Raw genomic sequence first — 22,676 nt, forward strand, 5'->3', positions numbered from 1 at the left:
CCATTTGACTTATGTTAAGTTTCCAAGTAAGGTTTGATGTAACGTAGTGTTTTTTCACCTAATATATGCCAGTAATAAGAATATTTTACTGGTAGTTGAATAATTTGACTTGAACCAGAGAGTTAACTGATGAATTTCATGCCTGTTCAGGTACAGCCTGGCCAGGTATTTAAATATACATTGTAATCTTCACTACTCTTTTTTTTTTAACAATATTGGTTTAGAGTTGACAGCTGTTTTTGAAAAAATATCATATAACCCACCTTATTCTTATCTTAACACCTATTTATTTATTTATTTATTTATTTTGCAGCATACGGGAATCTTAGTTCCCTGACCAGGGAGTGAACCCATGCTCCCTGCAGTGGAAGCGCGGAGTCTTAACCACTGGACTGCCAGGGCAGTCCCTAACCCACCTTATTCTTAATATAGTTGGAAAACATCTGTTTTCAGAGAATTCACACATTGTACTACCTGGAATTCTAATGGTCTTAATCTTTGTTTTCTCTCTGGAAACTTTATATATATAAACAAGAGCCTTTTAGTGAGCTCAGCTATATTTGAAGCACATAGTGAATAATTAGATAATTTCTAATTCCTTATATGTTACATAGTCTTTTATAACATAATACTCTACAAATCCCCAGTAATATATTTATGTGGCACATTACTGAGAAGTTACTTGGATAAACTTGAAAATCACATAGTTAGGGCCTTAAAATGGTTAGAAAAGAAAATTAAACCTCAGGATAAGATTGCTTAAAACTTGTGTTAACTGATTTGCTAAATGATGCAAACTTTGAATCATCTGCTTGGGGAAAAATGCAATTAAGGTATTTCTAGAGTAAAGAGTTTTCACTTTATCTTTCCAAGTGATATACCACAAAAATTTCCCCAATAACAGGAGGTACGTGTTCTACTAAATTAATGAATATCACGTGGTTCAATTTTTAAAATTCTTTATCACCAATTTATAGTCGATAGTCCAAAAGAAATGACCTTATTTCTTTGTAGTAAATTAAATTTCATGGTTAATAAGTCAGTGGTCTGTTTGCTTTTTTAAAAAGTATTGCCCCTTAGAATTCTCAGATATATCACTATGACAAATATTTTAAAAACTAGCAACTCAACATGTTGTGCGTTGGTTAAATTTTACTTGATTAATTTGACAACTTTACATATTATATACTGAGAAAGTATTCTAGTGTGCTGCTAGCTTTCCCACTAATTTATATTAACTTATTTAATGATAATCTTTGTAATCTTAGGTTTGACTATCATAGTGCTAAAAACAAAAGCTTAGAATAAGTATGAATGTATGTCATTCCAAACCTTTAAGACTCATAAATTATCATTCTAAAGTTAATAAAAGATATCTCACTAACGCTTACTTTGGAGAGTAGCTACTGGCTTTAAATTTCTCGATGAGTTTTATGATGCTGAAATATATTTAATACAGAAGAAAAAAATTAACTTTTAAACATGGTTCCATTGGGATAGAGATCAGCCATGAAAGAAGCCTAATTTAATGGAAGATGTTCAAGATTAAGATTAAAAAGGAAAACTTGAGTCAAGAACTAACCTCCGCTTCATGTTCTCATTGTGACACTTTACTGACTTACTCATTATTCAGTTTGAATAAGTCACTTAAATTTTTGTGACTTAGGTTCCTAGATTATGAAATAGGGCTAATTCAATGCTCCCATTTAATACCTCTATTAGAACTTAAAAGAAAAATCTGGTTTTATTACAGATAAGTAGATTGAGGTCTTTAAACTGCTGTCTCTAAAGAGATGTATATTTTTTTCTACATAAAATTTATTTTTATGGCAGTTTCAATAAATTTGAAGTATTTTGGTCTCTCTACTGTCCGTGGAAGACTGTTTTTGTCTGTGTGGTAGTGCAGTTTTTGTTTTGTTTTGTTTTGTTTTTTTGCGGTACACGGGCCTCTCACTGTTGTGGCCTCTCCCGTTGCGGAGCACAGGCTCCGGATGCGCAGGCTCAGCGGCCATGGCTCACGGGCCCAGCCGCTCCACGGCATGTGGGATCCTCCCGGACCGGGGCACGAACCCGCGTCCCCTGCATCGGCAGGCGGACTCTCAACCACTGCACCACCAGGGAAGCCGGTAGTGCAGTTTTATACAGAATTATAAAGGAAGCTGGGCTCATTTTGTGGTGCTTCCCCTTTTCCAAAACTTGACCTTCTTACACCTCCCTCTCCCCAATAAGCCAAGGGAGCAGAGGCCAGGGAGTGGGCACTTGACAGCTCAAAAGTTGCCCACTCCTGTGCTAGACTAGTGAGAAATTCAGTCTGAAGAAATGAAACAGCACTTTATTCATAAGGGAAATAACTGTTCCTTGGAAATGTTCAGGGCTTGGTAAAAATTAACAAGGCTTGTGTAGCTTTGTGTGAGGACCAGTGTACCAGCAACACAGCAACAAAACGGAGCTGTGAGAATTTCTGTCTTATCCAAAGTGGTTAAAATGAGGCAGTAACAAAAAGCAAGGCTTTTCTTCCCAAGGAAGGAACAGCAGTGAGCTCAGACCCTCTTTATGTGTGTTTAAGACACAGTCACATGTTTCACGTTTAAGAATGGCTTCTCGTGTTAAATAAGTTAGTTCCCATGTACCTTCTCCTTGAAGCATGGGCCAGATGGATTCTGTCCCATTTTACAATGACTGATGGGGAATTACTACACTCTTTTATTGCTATAAATGTCTCAGTGACTCAGTACTTTAGGGCTTATGCATAGATGTGATGAAATAAAGGCATATGGTAGATGAAAGGGTTTGACTCTCTTTGAGGTCTGATTTTCAGATTTTTCAATTGGTAACTTTCCCACTGTTTGAAATCCTGAACCTAATCCATATTTTAAAAATAGCTATCTCAATTGTGTTCTTTAAAAAGGCAAAATGAAAGTGATTCGGAACCTTTCCTTTTTCATTTACTTGATTAAATATTAATTTTTTGCCTTTTTTTTTTTTGTGGTACATGGGCCTGTCACTGCTGTGACCTGTTCCGTTGCGGAGCACAGGCTCCGGACGCGCAGGCTCAGCGGCCATGGCTCACGGGCCCAGCCGTAACGCGGCATGTGGGATCTTCCCAGACCGGGGCACGAACCCGCGTCCCCTGCATCGGCAGGCGGACTCTCAACCACTGCGCCACCAGGGAAGCCCTGCCTTCTATTTTTAAGGCAGTTTTCTGGTAATGGGTAGAAAGAAGTTAATAGAAGGAAGCTGTCATTTTACAGAGTTTATCATTGATTTAGGAAGGAAAAATATTACAGGATATTGATAAATAGCAAATATATTTCATAGGTGGAGGTGTTAAAGATGTTAAGAGGGACAAGAGAACACTTCTGACTGGGATAATCAGGGAATACTGGGGAAGAAGATGGAATTTCCATGAGCCTTACAGAATGGGAAATCCATGAGTAGTCATGGAGAAAGGGACATTTCATCGACTGTGCCTCATAGAAGCAGGGCCTGTCACGGCATGTCCAGGGGACAGTGAGTAGACGATAGCATAGTGTTTAAGAGCACAGACTCTGGAGCCAGACTGCCTGGCTTTAGGGTTGCCCTTAATTTGCTGTGTGACCTTGGGCTGCTTTCTTAACCTCTCTTTGCCTCAGCTAGAGTAAAAGTGTGGTACTAATCATGCCTAAATCATAAGGCTGTTGTAAGGATTTGAGAATAGAGCCTTCAATAGGGATGGCACAAGTTAAATGGTAAATAAAGATCACTGAGTTAGATGATAATGGCGGGGATGTGGGTGAACATAAAAAACAAGGTTGTAAAGAAGATTGGAGTGAGCTCATGCAGGGACTGGACTGTCAGGAATGCATAGAGTTTGCAGGGAAGAGTTAGGGAAGCTTTATAAGCAAGAAAATATGATCAGAGTAGTGTATTTGGAAAAATAATCCAGCAGAATAGGCTGAAAAAGAGACTGAAGACAGAGAGACTGGTTAGGAGACTTGGAATTGTCCAGACTTGAGGGGTTCAAGACCAGGACTCAAATGCTGGAGTGTGGGTTTGGATTAAGGGACAGACCTTGGAAACATTTCCAAGGGAACAGTTCTTAGGGTCTGGGGGCTGACAGGGACAGCAGAGCCAGAGGGCCATGCGTGAGTAAGTGGGAGAATGCAGACATGCAGGAATAGTGAAGATGAGCTGGTAATGTGCGCAAGCAGATGAAATCCATGTTGCCTGTCTTGAATTTAAAGATAAGAACAAGCTTTGCGGCAGTGAAGATGCATATCTGCTTTCTCCAAGAGCAGTCAGGCCTGGATCTAGAAATTGAAGGAGCATTGTGCTATGCAAGCCAGTGAGGGCATTAGGAAGAGAGTAGACAAAGCAAACATTACAGTAACTTTCTTTTGCATTTCTGTAAGAGAAAGTGTGAGTCCAAGAGAGTGAAAACGTGTTCCTAATCCAGTTGACTCACTTGAAACATGGGCACTAGTCGAGCTCCCTGGCCTGTCAAGTGCCATTTCACAGCTCAAGTGCCAGGCAGAGCTGGAGGAGATGTGCCACGTGTTTATAAATGCAGGGCTTCTGGATCTGCAGTTGCACATCATTGCAAACAGGCTTTATTCTCCTGAGGGAGAAATAGCCTTTGAAGTATGCTAATTAACCTTATCCAGTTCTAACCATGCCTTTAATGTGAATCCCGTCAGCACACACGCACACGTACATACGTACCACATACGTACCACACACACATACATACACACACAATTTATATTATTTATATGCTTTTCTTAAAAGTTGTTCCTTGTCAACCATTAGAATATATGCCTTTTCTCTTCCACTACACTTTAATCACCTGTGGGTAAGTAGCAGACCTGTTGGTTTTAATCCTTCGCAGTTTTTGCTGTTGTTCATTTATGCATTGATTCCACTTTACTCATTCATTTATTCATTTATTCATTCCAGATACTGTATTAGTTGCTATGGTGAAGAATAAGACATAGTTCCTGCCCTCAGGGAGCTTACTCTCTAGTTGGGGAAGAAAAGACACAAATACATGCCGTAGAGGCAATAATCTAGTCATTTGGAAAATTACGGGAACATGGGAAAAAGACTTTAATCTGGATTATGTGGAAGAGGAAGCGGGGAGAGATAGTTCAGGGGGGAGTTGTGGAGCAGCTGACTCCTGGGCTGCATCTTTTTTTTTTTTTTAACATCTTTATTGGAGTATAATTGCTTTACAATGGTGTGTTAGTTTCTGCTTTATAAAAAAGTGAATCAGATATATGTATACATATATCCCCATATCTCCTCCCTCTTGCATCTCCCTCCACCCGCCCTATCCCACCCCTCTAGGTGGTCACAGAGCACCGAGCTGATCTCCCTGTGCTATGCGGCTGCTTCCCACTAGCTATCTATTTTAAATTTGGTAATGTATATATAAGTCCATGCCACTCTCTCACTTCGTCCCAACTTACCCTTCCCCTCCCTGTGTCCTCAAGTCCATTCTCTGCGTCTGCGTCTTTATTCCTCTCCTGCCCCTAGGTTCTTCAGAACCACTTTTTTTTTTTAGATTCCATATATATGTGTTAGCATACGGTACTTGTTTTTCTCTTTCTGACTTACTTCACTCTGTATGACAGACTCTAGGTCCATCCACCTCACTACAAATAACTCAATTTCGTTTCTTTTTATGGCTGAGTAATATTCCATTGTATATATATGCCACATCTTTTTTATCCATTCATCTGTTGATGGACACTTAGGTTGCTTCCATGTCCTGGCTATTGTAAATAGATCTGCAATGAACATTGTGTTAGATGACTTTTTGAATTATGGTTTTCTCAGGGGATATGCCCAGTAGTGGGATTGCTGGGTCATATGGTAGTTCTATTTGTAGTTTTTAAAGGAACCTCCATACTGTTCTCCATAGTGGCTGTATCAATTTACATTCCCACCAACAGTGTATGAGGGTTCCCTTTTCTCCACACCCTCTCCAGCATTTATTGTAGAGCAATGCAAATCAAAACTACAATGAGGTATCACCTCACACCAGTCAGACTGGGCTGCATCTTAATGAGTGGTGGTTACTAGGTGAATAGGAAGAATGGTAGAGAAGTGAGGTGAGGACAGGCTGTGAATAGATAGCCCCATTCACAGGGGAAATGAGCCAGTTTTGTATTCACTGTAGCATAAAGAGAAAAGCAGAGGGCGGTGACAGATGAGGCTGTGCGGCAGGCAGAGACCACTGGAGGGACCTGTATGTGGTGCTTAGAAGATTGGACTACACTCAGTGGTCAAAGAAGAATGACATCCTTGAAAGGGTTTATGCAGAGCTGTGATCAGATAAGATTTCAGTCCTCGGTGGCAGTGGGAGTACGAATTTAAGGCGGACGAGGCATTTGGTGGTTAGTCCAGGTGGGAGACTTTGAGGACATGAACCAGGACAGTATTGTAGGAATGGAGACGAGGGGGCGAAATCAAGAACCATTTGTGATGTAAAGTCAGCAGGACCCATTATAACCACAGAGGAGGGAGAGGAAGGCCCTAGGATGAGATGATTCTTATGTATCTGCCTTATATGACCGGGTGACCGATTTCACAGTCTACTTAGGCAGTACAGGAAGAGACAGAATATAGGGAGTTCATTTTTGCTTTTATCTTCAACACATTGAAATCTTTAATGTGCTCTGACAGATTCTGAGTTAAATCTAATTAATGGTTCGCAGAGATGTCTGGATGACTAGAAGTATTTCAACATCAATATTCAACATTAACCATATCTCCTCTTGGAAGCAGAGGTGACTCTGCTTTTCCTACAAAACCCTCTGCAGTCATCTGTCATAACTCTTTCACTGGGTTGTCATCCTTGAATTTTTCTTTTTTAACTCTGTAGTCTCAGACCAGTGTTTGGTCTGTAACCTATCCATAAGTGTGAGTGAATGAGTGAAGAAGTGAGTGGATAGATTATTTTTTAAAGTAATGTTATTATTTGATTATTGGGAAAAGTTTATATTTGGCTTGTTGTCATTCTGATTCTTCTGTTTTAACTCCTAGCACCTTCTACCAGAAGAGTCGCAAGCAGCGGGACATCCACAGGAGCAGTGGCATCAGCCAACTCAGCCGAAAGGCAGCCCCAGCCCAGTGATGAGGACACTTTGGTGCAAAGGGCCGAGCACATTCCCGCAGGGAAACGAACTCCGATGTGTGCCCACTGCAACCAGGTCATCAGGTTGGTTATTTGATTTTAATTTTTTCTTGAAAGGACTTAATACCAATATGGATTTTTTTTAATATTCTGGAAGATTAGAAATTTTATTAGTGAAAATATTCTTGCTGTATTTCTATATAATAGTATTGAAGTAGACACATATGAATATATATACATTTGTTAGAATCTATTTTAATAAAAAGTAATTCTGGGCTCTGTGATAATAAAACTAAAAATACCAATCTAGTCAGTTATTAATTCCTATCAGAACTAAGGGAAAATAATGATTAATGTGGCTTTTCAGAGAATAATAAAATATTAAGACTCAAAGGGACCCCAAAGAACTCCATTATTTCACAAATTATAAAAGTGAGGACTTTCATTTAGATGAAAAATAACTAATGATGTAAAATAAAGAACTTTGAGTCCTTGAGAAAAGAAGATTGGATTTTTGAATACCTAAGCTCTAAAAGATATAATTACCTTCAGATCTATTCATAAATGCTTTACATTTTAGATTAGGTCATAATCTGCTTCTTTAAAATATTTTTTATCCCAATGTATTTTATTGTTTCTTTAATTCTGATAAGCAGAAAAGGCTAAAAGTAAGCTCTTAACTGAGTGTATTACACTGGCACTTATAAACCTCAGCGTTTCTGAACAAGTGATTTTTAAAACGTTATGAGGGGGGGCTTCCCTCGTAGTACAGTGGTTGAGAATCTGCCTGCTAATGCAGGGGACACGGGTTTGAGCCCTGGTCTGGGAGCATCCCACATGCCGCGGAGCAACTAGGCCCGTGAGCCACAACTACTGAGCCTGCACGTCTGGAGCCAGTGCTCCGCAACAAGAGAGGCTGCGATAGTGAGAGGCCCGCGCACCACGATGTAGAGTGGCCCCCGCTCGCCACAACTGGAGAAAGCCCTCGCACAGAAACGAAGACCCAACACAGCAAAAATAAATTAATAAACTCCTACCCCCAACATCTAAAAAAAAAAAAAAGAAGAATGTTATGAGGCTTAGGTGTGAATGTTAATGCAGGGATCCCACCAGAGGACCCTGTTGCCTCTGTGAGTTGTCTTGTTGGCAGTAACAGATGATTACTTGAAATGACTGCTCAAGCTCTCTCATCATTTTTAATTTACCTTGTTTTGTAATAGTTGAAACAACAGTACCTCTAAAGCTGAAAAAGGTTAAGACATACTTGCATTTTCCCCTCCTCTCTTACATAATCATTGCTTAGGATAATGTTTCTAGTTACTACTTAAAATGGAGCACAGGGAGTCTCAATATCTTATTTAAGAACCAAATATAAATATTCTTTTCCTTAATTCACTATTAACTAATAAATGTGTCAAGAGCACAGCACAGAGTACATGATTTTGAAAAACAGCTTTTGCCTTTTAAAGGTAGTCTGCGTTCATTGTGACATTTCCAAAATATGGAAAAACAGAAAGCGAAAATAAAAGTTCATCCATAATTCCATATCCCAAGGTAACCACTATTAGTATTTTAGTTCACACTTTTAAAACACACACACATAAGGACAGATGTTGTTTTACAGAAATGAAATCATGATATTTTGTAAGCTGTTATTTTTCCCTTAGTTTGTATTTTCCACAGTGAGCACCTGCTGTATAAGAATTAGCCAGCAGCAGTGGGAGGGGTAATAATGGTTTATGGGGAGAAGCAGAAAATCAGTAGAAGTTTCCAGAGTCTAGCACAGTATCCGACACACAAAAGCCATTCGGTGAGTGTTTGACCTGAACAGATCATATATGACTCTAGACCCACTCACCCTTCAGATCATAGTATCAATTTGGTTAGAGACTTTTTTTTTTTAAAGTACTACTATAGGGTCTTAACAGAAATATTTAAACTATTATAGAATCTAGTGTGGTACTGCTTTGTCTCAATAAATAAAGCAATGTTTTTAATTACTAACTCTATATAGGGTTATGTTTTTAAGGTCAATATTAATAAAAATAAGTTTTGACTTGTAACATTGTTTCTGTAAGTTATGGTGCTTTGGTTATGTAGACTGGTATGTGGGGATTCTTTAGTCTGGAGAAAAACACCCTTTATGGAGGCAGGAGTCACTGCTGTTTGTGTCCTGTTGTAATAAGCAAGTGATTACTGGATGGATTAACAAAATGTCAAGTCATATCGGTTTCTGATTCTTGTTGTCTGATTATAAAATTCTGTGATATCCTGCTATCACCACTGCCAGCACATCTGAAAAACTTAGTATGGAGAATATATGAAGATCAAAATAGAAATTACATTCCCCACCCCTAACTGCCATGGTTTCAGTTTTTAATGCTAGCCTAGGATATAATTTTAATGCACAGTCTTCTGCCAAGTAAAATAAATATTACGTTAAAAACATGAATGGCCACCACTTATTGCCCCCTCATCTGTTAAATTTTATACTACTCTGGATTATCTCAGCACTTGTTATCAGTTAAGCATTAGAGCTTCATTTACTGGGGAAGTTAACAGGAACAGGTATTAGCTCATGTCAAGATCCTATAACAGTAATTAACATAGCACGTTTGCTTGGTGCTCAAATGCTAAAGCAGCTTGAATAGATTGTGGTCAGTTCAGAGAGCTAGTCAAAGCATAATTCTAGTTCTTGACCTCAGTGTCAGTATCACTTACCAAAGCAAGGAGGCGTTAGGTCAAGTGACATTCTCTTGGACACCTGTTTTAAAAACAAGCTGCAGTTGCAGGCTTGATACTTCCAGTATAGAATATTGTAACCTGGCAGAACCTGAGAAGTTTAAGATTATTTTATAATTTATATTGTTGTTTGGTTTTCCACAGTGTAATTTACATTATTTGTTTATAATTTATATTGTTTTATATTTATTTTCTAAATGTTTAAAATTTTCAAAAATATTTTTAAGTAAAGGCAAACTAAGGCAAATTTTATGTTTTATTTTATTTTTTTTGTAGAAAAGTTCATTGTTTTTGGAAAATCTCAGAAACCTGGATCACTGAATGTTAGTACTGAACTGACTATCTCTTATTGAACATATTTTTAGCTTAAAACTCCATAGATCATTTTATTTTCATCTAATGTTTATAATTCTTTGGTTTATTTGAATCTTGAAAAGATTATGGATGTTTTGCCTAAATTGTATTATTTAGGCAATACTTTGATTAGTCAGTTGCCTTTTACAGATGGACAGAACGTTACATTTTAGGAAATCCTACTGAAGCTCTGATTAAATTGCTCTAGAACATTTCCAATCCATTTATGATAGAAGTACCATTTCCTCAACTCATACTCATGAACAGATTGACTGTTTGGAGTGCTGATATAATAGGGAAACAGAAAATCAGGCTACTAATATAGCCAAAGCCATATTTAGTTTCTCTGGTAGAACGGGCTTATGAAAACACTAGCTTATTTCTGAACTGTTACATCTAGTGGCATTAAAATCCACTTGTATTACATAAAGTTAAATGGACCATTCACATTTAGCTTCTTAGCATTTTGGTGAAAGAAGTAAGGGATTCATGGTGCTTGATTTCTTCTTTGATATGAAATGCTTAAAAAAAAAAATAGCCACAATGCTATTATCCTGTCTTTGCCTACAGTCCAGCACCAGAACAATCGCATGCAGACAACTCATTGTTTATTCCAGCGACAGAGAAAATTTTAACATTATTGATTTATTTCCTGCTCACTTATTTTCAAACTTTTCTCATAAGGAGGGCCATCTCAGTTACCCCAGGAAGAAGCCAGCAGAGGTTTTTTGCCTGTCTCACCATCCAGTTCTATCTCTGAGCACTCCATTATTAATAGGTTTTATTTATTTTCCCTTCTGGTTAAGATTTTACTTGAAAATAAAAGGCTTCTTGTCTTAATGTGTTAGTCCTTCCATTTAAAGAAATAACCAAAGACATAGACAAAGATTTATGAGCAATGCATAGACCAAGAGTTCAGATCTACTGTAGTGAAAAATTGGAAAGAACAAAATGTTCAGCATCTATATGATGTAATATTATGGTGCCATTAAGATGCTGTTTTGGATAATAATTGTTTAATGTATTCTTAGCATATGCCAAATACTGTGCTAAGAATTTTAACTGGCTTCTCATTAAATTCTTATAACCTTGTAAGACAGTTATTATAATTGCCTAATTTCACAGATGAGAAAACTGAGGCACAGAAAAGTTACATATTTGCTGAAGTTACCTAGATAGTAAACGGTAAAACCTGCATTTGAGCTCAGATCTAACTTTAAATTATATTCATGCTTTTAACTTCCACTACTTAGGAAAAAGTTATAGTATTAAGATAAAAAAAGGACTATAGAACCCTAAATAAAATATATTCTAACGTTGTGTAAAGAAAATACATACCAAGATATATAAATATATAATATATATAAATATTGTGACTCTATATATATGCAATCATATATATACTACTATATTAAATCAGGAGAAAAAACAGCTTAAGCAGACCTGTCATAACTTGAGTGTGGCAAGGTACTCTTCTTCATAATGTTAGAGTGGGTAAGTGAGAAAGGAGAAAGTAATAGATAGGCCGAACAGTTACAGGTTCTTTCCTCCCCACCAAATGACTTTGTACCCCATACATGCATTCCTAGACTCATAGAGATGACCGAGGGGATGAGAGGTTTACTTTTCCAGTTTCTCGTCTAACTATAGATGAGACTATAGGATGACTATATTTCTATTTCTCATAGAAATATAGCCATCCTATAAGCAGTGCCCATTGAGTATTTTATGTGCCACCTCCTTTAAATACCAGTGATACAGAAATCAAAGACATATTTACTCCCTTCCCTTAAGGAAGTTACTGTTATAGACTGAATTGTGTCCCCCCAAAATTCATATGTTGAAATCCTAACCCCTGATATCTCACTGTGACTGTAACCGGAGATAGGGTCCTTAAGAAGTAAAGTGAGGTCATTAGGATGGGCTCTAATCCAGTATGACTGGTGTCCTTTTAAGAAGAGATTAGGACACACACACATACAGAGGGAAGACCAGGTGAAGGTGACCATCTACAAGCCAAAGAGAGAGGCCTTAGAAGAGTTTAACCCTGCCAACATATTGGTCTTAGACTTCTAACCTCCAAAACTGTGAAAAAGTTAATTCCTGTTGTTTAAGCCATCCCATCTGTGGCACTTTGTTAAGGCAGTTCTAGCAAATTAATAGTTACACTCTGGTAAAAAATACAGACAAGCAAATCAACAGCCATATCAATGTGGTAAGTCTAATAAAGATGCCTCCAGAATCCTGTTGGTGCAAAGAGGAGAGATGGGGATTATCTAGCTTCAACAACCAATTACTTTTATTTGAAAGAAATTGCAAGCAATAAAGTTCAATAGTCTACTCATAAAATGATACTTTTATACAACAAATATCCATCAAAAACTTATAAAGTATTAGCTAACGCTAAGGTGGGTAATCATATTGCAATACATAAACATATCAAACCAACACGTTGTGCACCTTACATTTACATAGTGTTATATGTCAATTACATCTCAATTTTTTTTAATATATTAAAAAAAGAAAACAAGTGCAAGTTGCCATACTAGCACCATAGTATATAAATGTTAAGAGGCAGTCCCTGATTTCATGTATTTTATCATCTGATAAGGAAGCCAGAGACCTGAAATAGATAACCATAATGCAGTAATGTGTCATGAGCAGTACATAGTACCCTGGTAATATAAGTAATATATATGTACTGCCCTTATAGCCATAGTAAGGAGTCCTGAATCATGGCACTGAGGAAAAGTCATGAGATATCTGTAGGGCTCTAAATTGTCATAGTTGTAAAGTTCAAAAATCAATCCTGCCTCAGGAACATCTTTAATAATGGGAATTCATTTTGGTGATTTCAGTACTTACATACATATGGATCTGGTATAATATGTCACATCTTCTGCTTCAGTGATCCCTGTAGCCAACTATCAGATTCCATATTTATTTTTGAGCATGTGAGTTATTTTTTATGTGGCTTTGTTTTTAACTTTTGTTAATTAACTTATTTTGATTTTTTTTAACTTTCTTGTTAACTTCTTTTGATGCACTTAACTTCTGGTTAAATAAAAAATTTTAACCTGTAGTGGCTGGGCCCTGGAGGATTCTAGCTTTCCAGTTCATGATCCACGTCATCTCAGAGAAGTTGCCTAACTTCTCTGACGTTTTCTCCATCTATTTATAGAGCTAAGTTCTATCAGTGAGGGTTACTGTTAAGAATTAAATAACAAAGGGAAGCAAGAAGTAAGCCTTTGAATCAACAGTGCTGTATGTTATTGAAAGTTAAGGGAGTAAATCCTAAGAGTTCTCATCACCAGGAAAAATTTTTTTTCTATTTCTTTAATTTTGTATCTGTATGAGAATGGTGGATGTTCAATAAACCTATTGTGGTAGTCAAAAAAAAAAAGAAGTAAGCGTTTGATTTTCAACCTAAATCCCTATTAGCTGTGCCTGTTGAAATTTGCAGTTCTTTTCACCTTTCTGACTAAGCTGTTCTTTTTCTCTGAATTATTCCCTTAGCATCCTTCCCTACCTTTCCTTCCATTATTAATAATTTTTTTTTTTGGCATCAGTCTCACAGAAAATGAACAGGGTGAAAAGTTCCACGCCATAGCTCTGCTCTCTCAGCCAATCAGTGCTTCAGCTGTCTCCCCTTCCTTCACTTGTCCGTCAGCAGGGATTCAGGGAGGTTCGTGGATGCAGAGAGCTCTGAGAGGGAGCTGAATGCTTCATTCCACTGTGCAGTTACGCAAGCCTGCCTTCCAGTTCCCAGACGGAAACCCAATCCTACCTGGGATGAGAAGAACGTATTCTGTTCATCCTGTGTTAATGAATTTGTTAAATTAGTCTCTGCTGACACAGACAAGACAGGACTCTGTTATATATAGATTTTATTGTTTATACATAACTTCAGTGGCATTGATGGGGAAGATGCTCTTTCAGTTCAGCCGAGGAGTATCTGCACAGAGCCTGTTCATGTAGGAAAGGAAGGCTGGCAGGAGCACAGGTCACTGTCAACTCACCTTTTTACTTTTTTTTTTTTTTTTTTTTTTTTGCGGTACACGGGCCTCTCACTGTTGTGGCCTCTCCTGCTGCGGAGCACAGGCCCCGGACACGCAGGCTCAGCGGCCATGGCTCATGGGCCCAGCCGCTGCGCGGCATGTGGGATCCTCCCGGACCAGTGCACGAACCCGTGTCCCCTGCATCGGCAGGTGGACTCTCAACCACTGCGCCACCAGGGAAGCCCTCAAATCACTTTTTAAAGGTGCAGAGGGAATTTCTTTACTGTCGTTAAGATTGTTCACTATTCAAATTTGACAAAGAAACTTAAGTAAATACCTTAAAATACCCTTTCAGTGGGTCATTTATTTATTTATATATAGTGGACTCTATCCCAGAAAGCTTTCAAAAAGACTTTTTAAGAATATATGAAATATAAGAAAACCTTCTAAATTACAAAAGGGAGCAAAAGAAGAATGAAAATCATGGATGGGACTATTAAAAATGAAGCCTGGAGAAAAATTTTTCATTGTGTCTGGACAGTAATGACATATATACTTGCCTTTGGCTAGACTGAATTTGGCTGTAAGCCTTCTAGCAGCTGACAAAACAAAGAAAATTAATTTTGCAAATTACTGTTCAGTGAGATAAAAAAATAAAATCTCTTGCCCAGAAAAAGCAAAACCGTTCTTGTTACAAAAACCTGAAAGGAACTTCTCCAAGGAATCCATGTAAAAACGGCCATGTGTGATCTAACTCTCAACAGGAACTTCCAGAAAGAGCAGGGGTGGGTTTCGTGGAGCTGTTTCCTTTCACAAGTGTCAGTGCAGACTGATGGTGTCACACTTAGCACCCATCATTAAAGGAATTATCCTGTGGGACGGGGCAGGCCCAGTCTGCTCCGATTCACCGAACAGGGTTCTCTGAGTTGATCTCAACACATATTTTAGAAACTCTAGAAAATGCAATCAGCTGTTTTTAAATGTCTTTTTTTTTTCTCAGATGAAGTTTGTTAAATATTTGGTAGCACTGATGGGCATGTTTCAGGAGGAAAACTCTTTCTTCCAAGTGCATACTAACACTTCTGCTTTAACAGAAAGTAGAAATTGAGATTCTTTTGCCGACTGAAGAGTCAATAAGGATACTGGCCTCAGGGGCTATCCACCCTTCTGGATGAGCTGAAGATGTGCCCTGATAAATTCACCCTCGTAAATAGTTTAGAACCTGCTTTAATGTCCAGGCAAATCATAGCATAAAACCCTAAAGTTCTACCATACTCTAAATTTACACAGTAAATTTAGCCTGGCAGATCTTTCAGGCCTACAGAACGAGATACCTACCTGGTGGAAGAGCTAAGTGCTCTCCTAAAACTTTGTCTGGCTTTGAGCATTGTGACTCTTTGGCTTATCTTTGAAAGTAAACTACTTGCCAGGTATATACTGAGAAAATGAAATGAACTCTTGAGTAGGACTGTAGTTTATAAACCAGTTACAAGTTGAGGGACAGCCTACCAAAATATTTGGTTACAGAATAAGTGATCTGTAGCCCTTTTTTTTTCCTGGCAGGAATTAGTTAACAAAGACATTCCTTGTTAGTGGTAACAAGAATGGTACCCTCAAGTTTAAAAAAAATAATAATAATAAACTACTTTTCTCAAATGTTAAGAGAGTCGCATGCACTAGCTTATACAAAATGGCATCATATTAGTAATAAGAAACAAGTTAACAAAAAGTAGGTAAAAAATACCCTCTTATTCCCACAGAGCACATTTTATCATTCATCAAGGGCCTTTCTACTTACCTGACTCTTGCAGAAGTGCTGGTTCTGAGAAAATGACAGTGTATTTGCAAAGAATTTCCCAATGGAAGATAGTTACTGAATATCAAGGTTTCTGTTATTGTCAAAGGCTAAAAAATGTTTCGACTTTGTGATGCTCGTTACTGTGACTTTTCCCACTAATAATCTATCTAAAAGTCAGATATCCTATGCTTACTAAGAATTAGATACCCTGTGGTTACTCAGTGATGATAATTGATGGTAGTGTGATCAGAGACAGAATATCATTTGACTAGAGCAGTGTAATAGAAATCAGGAAATTCAGCTTCTGGCCTTCATTCAATCAGTGATTTTATGATATATGTCATACCTTGTGAACATTCTGTGTCTCAGCTTCTCCATCTGTTAAACTGGGTTCATAATAACTGCCCTGGTCTGTCTCACAGGAATGTTGCATGGACAAATTAGATAACTGTAAAAGTGGTTTGGAGGTAAAGCCACTCTATGAATAAAAATTAGTGTGATGTAGCTACTAAAAAGTATGTTGCAGAGGCTAGAAAGGTTAATCTCCGCAGGCTTCATGACTAGATAAATCTTCATAATGGATTCCTGTCAAGCAAACCAAACCCATCTTATCAGTTCGTGGCTGTATAGTATTTAATGGAAAAAAAGCACTTTACAAACATTTCTTACCTTGATACAAATGTACATTAAAAATCAGTCATGTTTGAATTAAATAAAACCTTTCTAAGTAGCTTCAAACCATCTCTAATACCCAGTTTATAATTTCTGTAGTCATTTTGGAGGGGGAGGATTTGGTGTGTTTAACAAAGTTGAGAAATAAGTATAAGAAACAATGTATGGGGAAGAGAAATTGACTAGAATGTTTTTTCCAGTAATAATTGTTACTGTTTTTAAGAGGCTGACATTACCAAATTGAGATTTTTTTCCTTTTGTTTATTTTATGGAAATTTCGAACTCTCATTTCTGCCTAGCCCATATATATTTTTCCTGGTTACTTCATTTTCTGTCACAGTTAATATTCTCATTCTCAGTCGTAATCATGACGCACTCACCCATTGCAGCTCAAAAACCCTAACTACCAAATCCCTTGAATACAGAAAACCAGAGGGCAGAGATGGCCTTTCTTGAAGGAATCCCTTCAGTGCTTGTTCCTCTCTCCTGTCCCTTTCACTTCAAGCAGCAGAGTTCCTATGTAAATTTCCAGCACCCCTGAGAAGGACAATTGAGCAAGTATTTAATTGTTTGGACGTTGCGTACAAGAGGTCCTCTTCAGGCTAACTAGAAACCTCTTTCCTAAGCCAACTTGATCTCTTTTGTTTTGGCAGGGGACCATTCCTAGTGGCACTGGGGAAATCTTGGCACCCAGAAGAATTTAACTGTGCTCACTGCAAAAATACGATGGCCTACATTGGATTCGTAGAGGAGCAGGGAGCCCTGTATTGTGAGCTCTGCTATGAGAGATTCTTTGCCCCTGTATGTGGTCGATGCCAGAGGAAGATCCTTGGAGTAAGTATTGGAAACCTTTTCACTCCGAGTGAGTTTTCAAGCAGAACAATTTTTTGGTATGAAACCCTTCTGTCATTTTTGCTCTCTATTTTCTTCTTGCTTGATCCCCTCTCTGCTTTCATCACTATTTATTTTTGCAAAACAAAACTAAATAGACGTCTGTAGAAGTCTATCAGACTCATGGGGTTAAGTTGTCTTTGGTTTTGTCTTACTGAGTGCTGGCTTGTCTGGTGAAAGTCTAGCCACTGTGGGGAAAAAATAATTTACTGTGGGTGTGCTACCTCAACAGGACCCTGTTTGCTCAGGAATGAAGAGGTCGCACAGGACCACACACATCTGAGTTCTCAGAATTGACACCTTCACTGTTTTAAATTAAATTCCATCGCTTTTCTGAGAGCAGCACTTCCCCATCTGTCAGGGTTCAAGCTCAGGGCACAGATCTCATGAAATATATAAAACATGAGGCTTATAAATGATATATTTTTCTTGAGTGCATGTAATGTTTAAGAATATAACCTCAGTTTTATGAGGTATACATGTGATAAAAAAATAATCAAGCCACACCTTTTTTTTTTTTAAACAAAAAGGGAGTAATTTAGGGTTCAGGTACATGACAAATAATGATGAATCAATGAATTTCCTACTCTGGAATGCCCAACTTGCAGTTGTGAAGTAAGGATAAGGCGTTTCCTATGGGTGACCAGGAGTTGAAACTTTACTTTAGAAGCAGCCAAGGTACCTGGACTCATATGAAACTCATGCAAAATTTGGAAATTACATTGCTGAGTTCTAATATTCTCAATATGAAAATACAATAATGAAAGTGTAATTCATACCAATTGAGAGAAACGCTAGTATGAATTACTGAGTAGCCTTAATTTTAGAATACATCTTTAAATGGGTCTAAAACTTTGAAGACACTTTAAAATTATAAATATACTACTGGAATAGTCCTATATTATTAATTTGTACAGTATATGAAGAGGAAAAAGAGGAGAATGATTCAGCCCGTACCTTTTCAAGTGACAAATAATTAATAAGTAGAATACATTAATACTCTTTTAGTGTATAAATGTATTCCATGAGTTCTAGAATGATTAATAAAGTTAAGTAAGAGTCTTAGCACTAAATGAGGTTCTAGGAAATGGAAATCTTAAACTCATTGCTTCAGACATGGGCCAGAACTTCACTAAAGGGACAGATTTTCTGGACTGTGTTTTAGTTGTTCGATAACCTGTTAAAGAAGGGATAGTAATCTGTCTCAAGGATAGAGAGTTGAATAGATACTAGAAGCCTTGAGAAATGATTTGGTTGAATGCCCACTTGTACATGTTCATGGTGATCTCTTTGGATATAAATAACTTCCATTTCTTCCCATAGCCCTTCAGTAGTGAAATATGGCATTTTCTATGGCCAATAACTTATCTATATCATCTTCTTTTTTTGTTGTCTTTTATTTCAACAATATTTATTATTAGAAAAGAAAATATTTCACTCTACAACAATTAGAAAATATAAAACATGTAAAGAATAAAATTAAAATGATCTATATATTTACCAGTCCCAGAGAGTTCCTCTTAACCTTAGGATGTGTTTTCTTCCAGTTTGCTCCTTATGAGTAATTCGTTTACAAAATTGTAACCATACTTTATGTATAGCATCCTCCTTTTTGTGATAAATGTTGTGGAAAGAGTAAATTCCTATAATGTTAACTATTCTTCAAAAATGATTTTTTTTTTTGCGGTACACGGGCCTCTCACTGCTGTGGCCTCTCCCGTTGCGGAGCACAGCCTCCGGACGGGCAGGCTCAGCGGCCATGGCTCATGGGCCCATGTGGGATCTTCCCAGACCGGGGCACGAACCCGTGTCCCCTGCATCTGCAGGCAGACTCTCAACCACTGCGCCACCAGGGAAGCCCCAAAAATGATTTTTAATGACTCCATCTCGTTCTGTCAATTCAAAGAAACAATTCCTTGCAAATCCAACTCCCCAGAACTTCTTTTACTAACTAAAATCTGGCCCAGGTCTTTGATACTTGGTATATGTAACCATAGGATTATTGTTGACTAGAATCCGGGCTTTATGGTTCAAATTTTAGACACTCATATGAATGTGTGCTTAGTACAGCCATAGCTGATTTCCAAGATCCTAACCATGTGTTAAACATGATTGGGTTACACTGATTAAGTTGTTGCTTCCATCGTGCGACACAGTATAGGCTTGTTTTAGTTTTTGAGTGTTTTGCCATTCCTCCATGACATTTTCAAGATAATACTGTGAAATGTTTACAAGTTAATGTTTCCTGACACCCTTCCAGGGAAAGCAGAATGTAGGGTAGCAAACACTTATGAAATGCTTACTTGGATTCACCACATTTATAATGTTTAAATAACACTACTCATTCTTTAAGTAAGTTTATTGATGTGTATTTGTGAAAATGCGTATTTTATATGATGCATCAGTTTAGATGATTTGTGAGTCTGTCCTTAAATATCTCTAGTTCATTAGATGAAAAGCTTAGGCAAAGACAAAGCATGTGTGTCTGCTTTGGGTCAGTTTAAAAGGACTGTATTGGTACAGCTAGTAGAATAATCATCACCTTTCTTTACGTCCATTTCCTTTCTATAACAGGAAGTCATCAATGCTTTGAAACAAACTTGGCATGTTTCCTGTTTTGTGTGTGTGGCCTGTGGGAAACCCATTCGTAATAATGTCTTTCACTTGGAGGACGGCGAGCCCTACTGTGAGACTGGTAAGATCCTAAAGCCAGGAGTTTCTTAAGGTTTGAATGAAGACAAAACATTGTCCCTTATAGTGCTATAAAGCCAAAAGGAAATATTGGGCAAAATAGTTTTGCTGGATGTTCTAGGAGCACTTAATGTTACTTTAAATATATAGCAAAAAAAAATATGTAAGATTTGCATGTGACTTGGTCAAAACATATTCCCAGCTTCATTAAGAGAAATGACCGTGTAAGCAATTTAGAAAACTATTATTCTTGAATCCCGAATAACTTCTGGATATAAATCCTACCAAATCGTGTAGCTTAAAGCCACCCCTTACACTCCACTAGTGAACTTTCAGTGGTTATAAAAATGAGAAATATTCAACTTTTGAATATAGTAGTGATGTGCTCTTGAAGACCACTGCTTTGACAACAAATTGGAAATCCTTTATTACTTTTACTGAATGGGAGGGTAATTGTGGTTTGGACTGCTCCCTTGGTTAAGATTATTTTTTTAAAAACAGGCTCTAAAGACCAGTCTACGACATTTGTCCTATTACCTAAACTGTGAACACTTCCTTTTCCTTCCCAAAAACTGTAAGTGAGCTTTCTTAGCACTTACTTATTAATATTATCCTTACTTAGATATTACAACTCCACATACATGTTTCAAAAAATAAAATATTTCTCCTTTTTTATGCCTCGACTCAGCACCCCTCCATTGCCACTCTGGGGTTTCATTGTTGTTCTACCCTGCAATTCAAAGTGTGGTGCTGGACAAAGGGCACAGTCCATAGTAGTCAAGTTACAGAAGCAGTCAGCTTCTAATTTGAGGCCGGTCAACATGACTTGACGCTCCTTTGCCCAATCTAATTAGTAAATTCTAACAGTTCTACCCCCAGTGGATATGGAATTCATTCATTTCTCTCACCTCCACTGTCCCCATTAACTCCAGTTCACCCTCACTCTTTGCCTGGGCATTATAATTGCCAGCCAAAATGGTGTATCTTCTTCCCCCCTACCCTCAGATAGCCACAGTAATACTTGTGTGAAGGTGAATCAGCTTGTGCTTGACACCCTTATGGCTTCCACTAGAGTAAAAACTATGATCCTCCCTAGGTCCAGCTTTGCCAACCTCATCTCCTCCCCCTGATTTTCTGTCGCTGGATTCCAGCCATACCTGGCCCCTTGGTTGTTTCTGAACCTGCTGGATACTTCCGGCCTCAGGGCTTTTGTACTCGCTATTTCTTCTGACTGGAATGTCCTTCCCCAGCTTTTCTGAGGTGATTTCTGTCCCCCTTTTTTTCAAGTCACAGCACAACTGTCTTCTCCTCAGCAAAGCCTTTCCTAACCCTCCTCTAGAGTGTAGTGTTATACACCTCCCCCAACTATTCTCTATCGCATCACTCTTTCCTTTCCCTTATGGTCTTTGTCACAGTCTGAAGTTGTTTATTATCATTTATTTTTAAAATATAATAAATGATGACATCCTGCTCCCAATGAGACTGTAAAACCCATGAGGTGAACAACCCCGTCTGTCTTCTCCCCTGTGCCCCCAGCCAGTGCCTAGAACAGCGCCTGGCGCACAGTGGGGCTCTGTGGGTGCGTGTTGAACAGCTGGCACTGAGGAGTATTGAGGATTGCTGGAAAGGTGACTCACGCCGCGGGTGGTAGCCTACTTTCTCCTCCAGCCCAGGTGGGATTGGAAGTGTCCAAAGTCACAGAGCGAACCATGAGTGAACACACATAGTAAGAGCAGCTGCAGAAAAGAAAAGAAAATTGCCAGGAAGTTCTAATTTAGTGATAATACAGAGACATCTTGTCAAAACTGCTTTCTTCAGAAGGAAGATATTAATATTTTATGACTCTAATCTGTGTCAAGTAAGAGGTGTTCTCTGGCTAAGGATTTTCAGCATGAAGTCATAAAATGGAAAAGAAAATACAGCAAAAGAAATAGTGGCTAATATTGTTGTGATACAGTCCAGCCAGAAACTCAGTCACAGCATTTCTTCATGGAGGTTTCCTGTGACTTGTTTTTCTTCCTTACCAAGTCAGATGTGCTATGAAATTTGCTAATATCAGGTATTTCTTCTTCATTTATGTTCATTAGTCTCATTGTTACTAGTTACTGGAAGTTCTCTTATATTTTATTGAAACAATCATGGCTATTGATAACATCAGAGAACAGTGTTCTTCTTCATGCATATTTGGGCATTTAAGAAGTTGGACAGAACTGAGGAGTATTATATGGAAAAATATAATAGAGGATGTTAAGTTGCGTATATAACGTTTACCAGGGGTAACCTGAAATATACTACGCGTGTATCTCAAGCCAAATTTTATGCCATCTGAAAATTTTCCAGTTACTAGTAGCTTTATCTTCATCATCTCATTTAATTCCCATTTTGTTGCTATTTTCTAAAACCTATCATTCTA

At 37.9% G+C, this 22,676-nt stretch overlaps 1 protein-coding gene across 4 annotated transcripts in view; it reads left to right on the plus strand.

The window, feature by feature from the left end:
• PDLIM5 (PDZ and LIM domain 5) overlaps window positions 1–22,676 on the plus strand; it is a 214,603-nt gene that overhangs the window by 186,467 nt on the left and 5,460 nt on the right. For all 4 annotated transcript variants that reach the window (XM_027116933.1, XM_027116934.1, XM_027116935.1 and 1 more), the window contains 3 exons: window positions 7,027–7,201; window positions 17,335–17,515; window positions 20,147–20,267. In XM_027116933.1, the coding sequence (XP_026972734.1) occupies window positions 7,027–7,201; window positions 17,335–17,515; window positions 20,147–20,267 (477 nt within the window). The remainder of the gene's footprint in view (window positions 1–7,026; window positions 7,202–17,334; window positions 17,516–20,146; window positions 20,268–22,676) is intronic.

This window comes from Aethalodelphis obliquidens, unplaced genomic scaffold (genome assembly GCF_003676395.1).
Source record: "Aethalodelphis obliquidens isolate GAN/ISIS:26980383/991018 unplaced genomic scaffold, ASM367639v1 scaffold17, whole genome shotgun sequence".
Classification (NCBI taxonomy): Eukaryota; Metazoa; Chordata; class Mammalia; order Artiodactyla; family Delphinidae; genus Aethalodelphis; species Aethalodelphis obliquidens.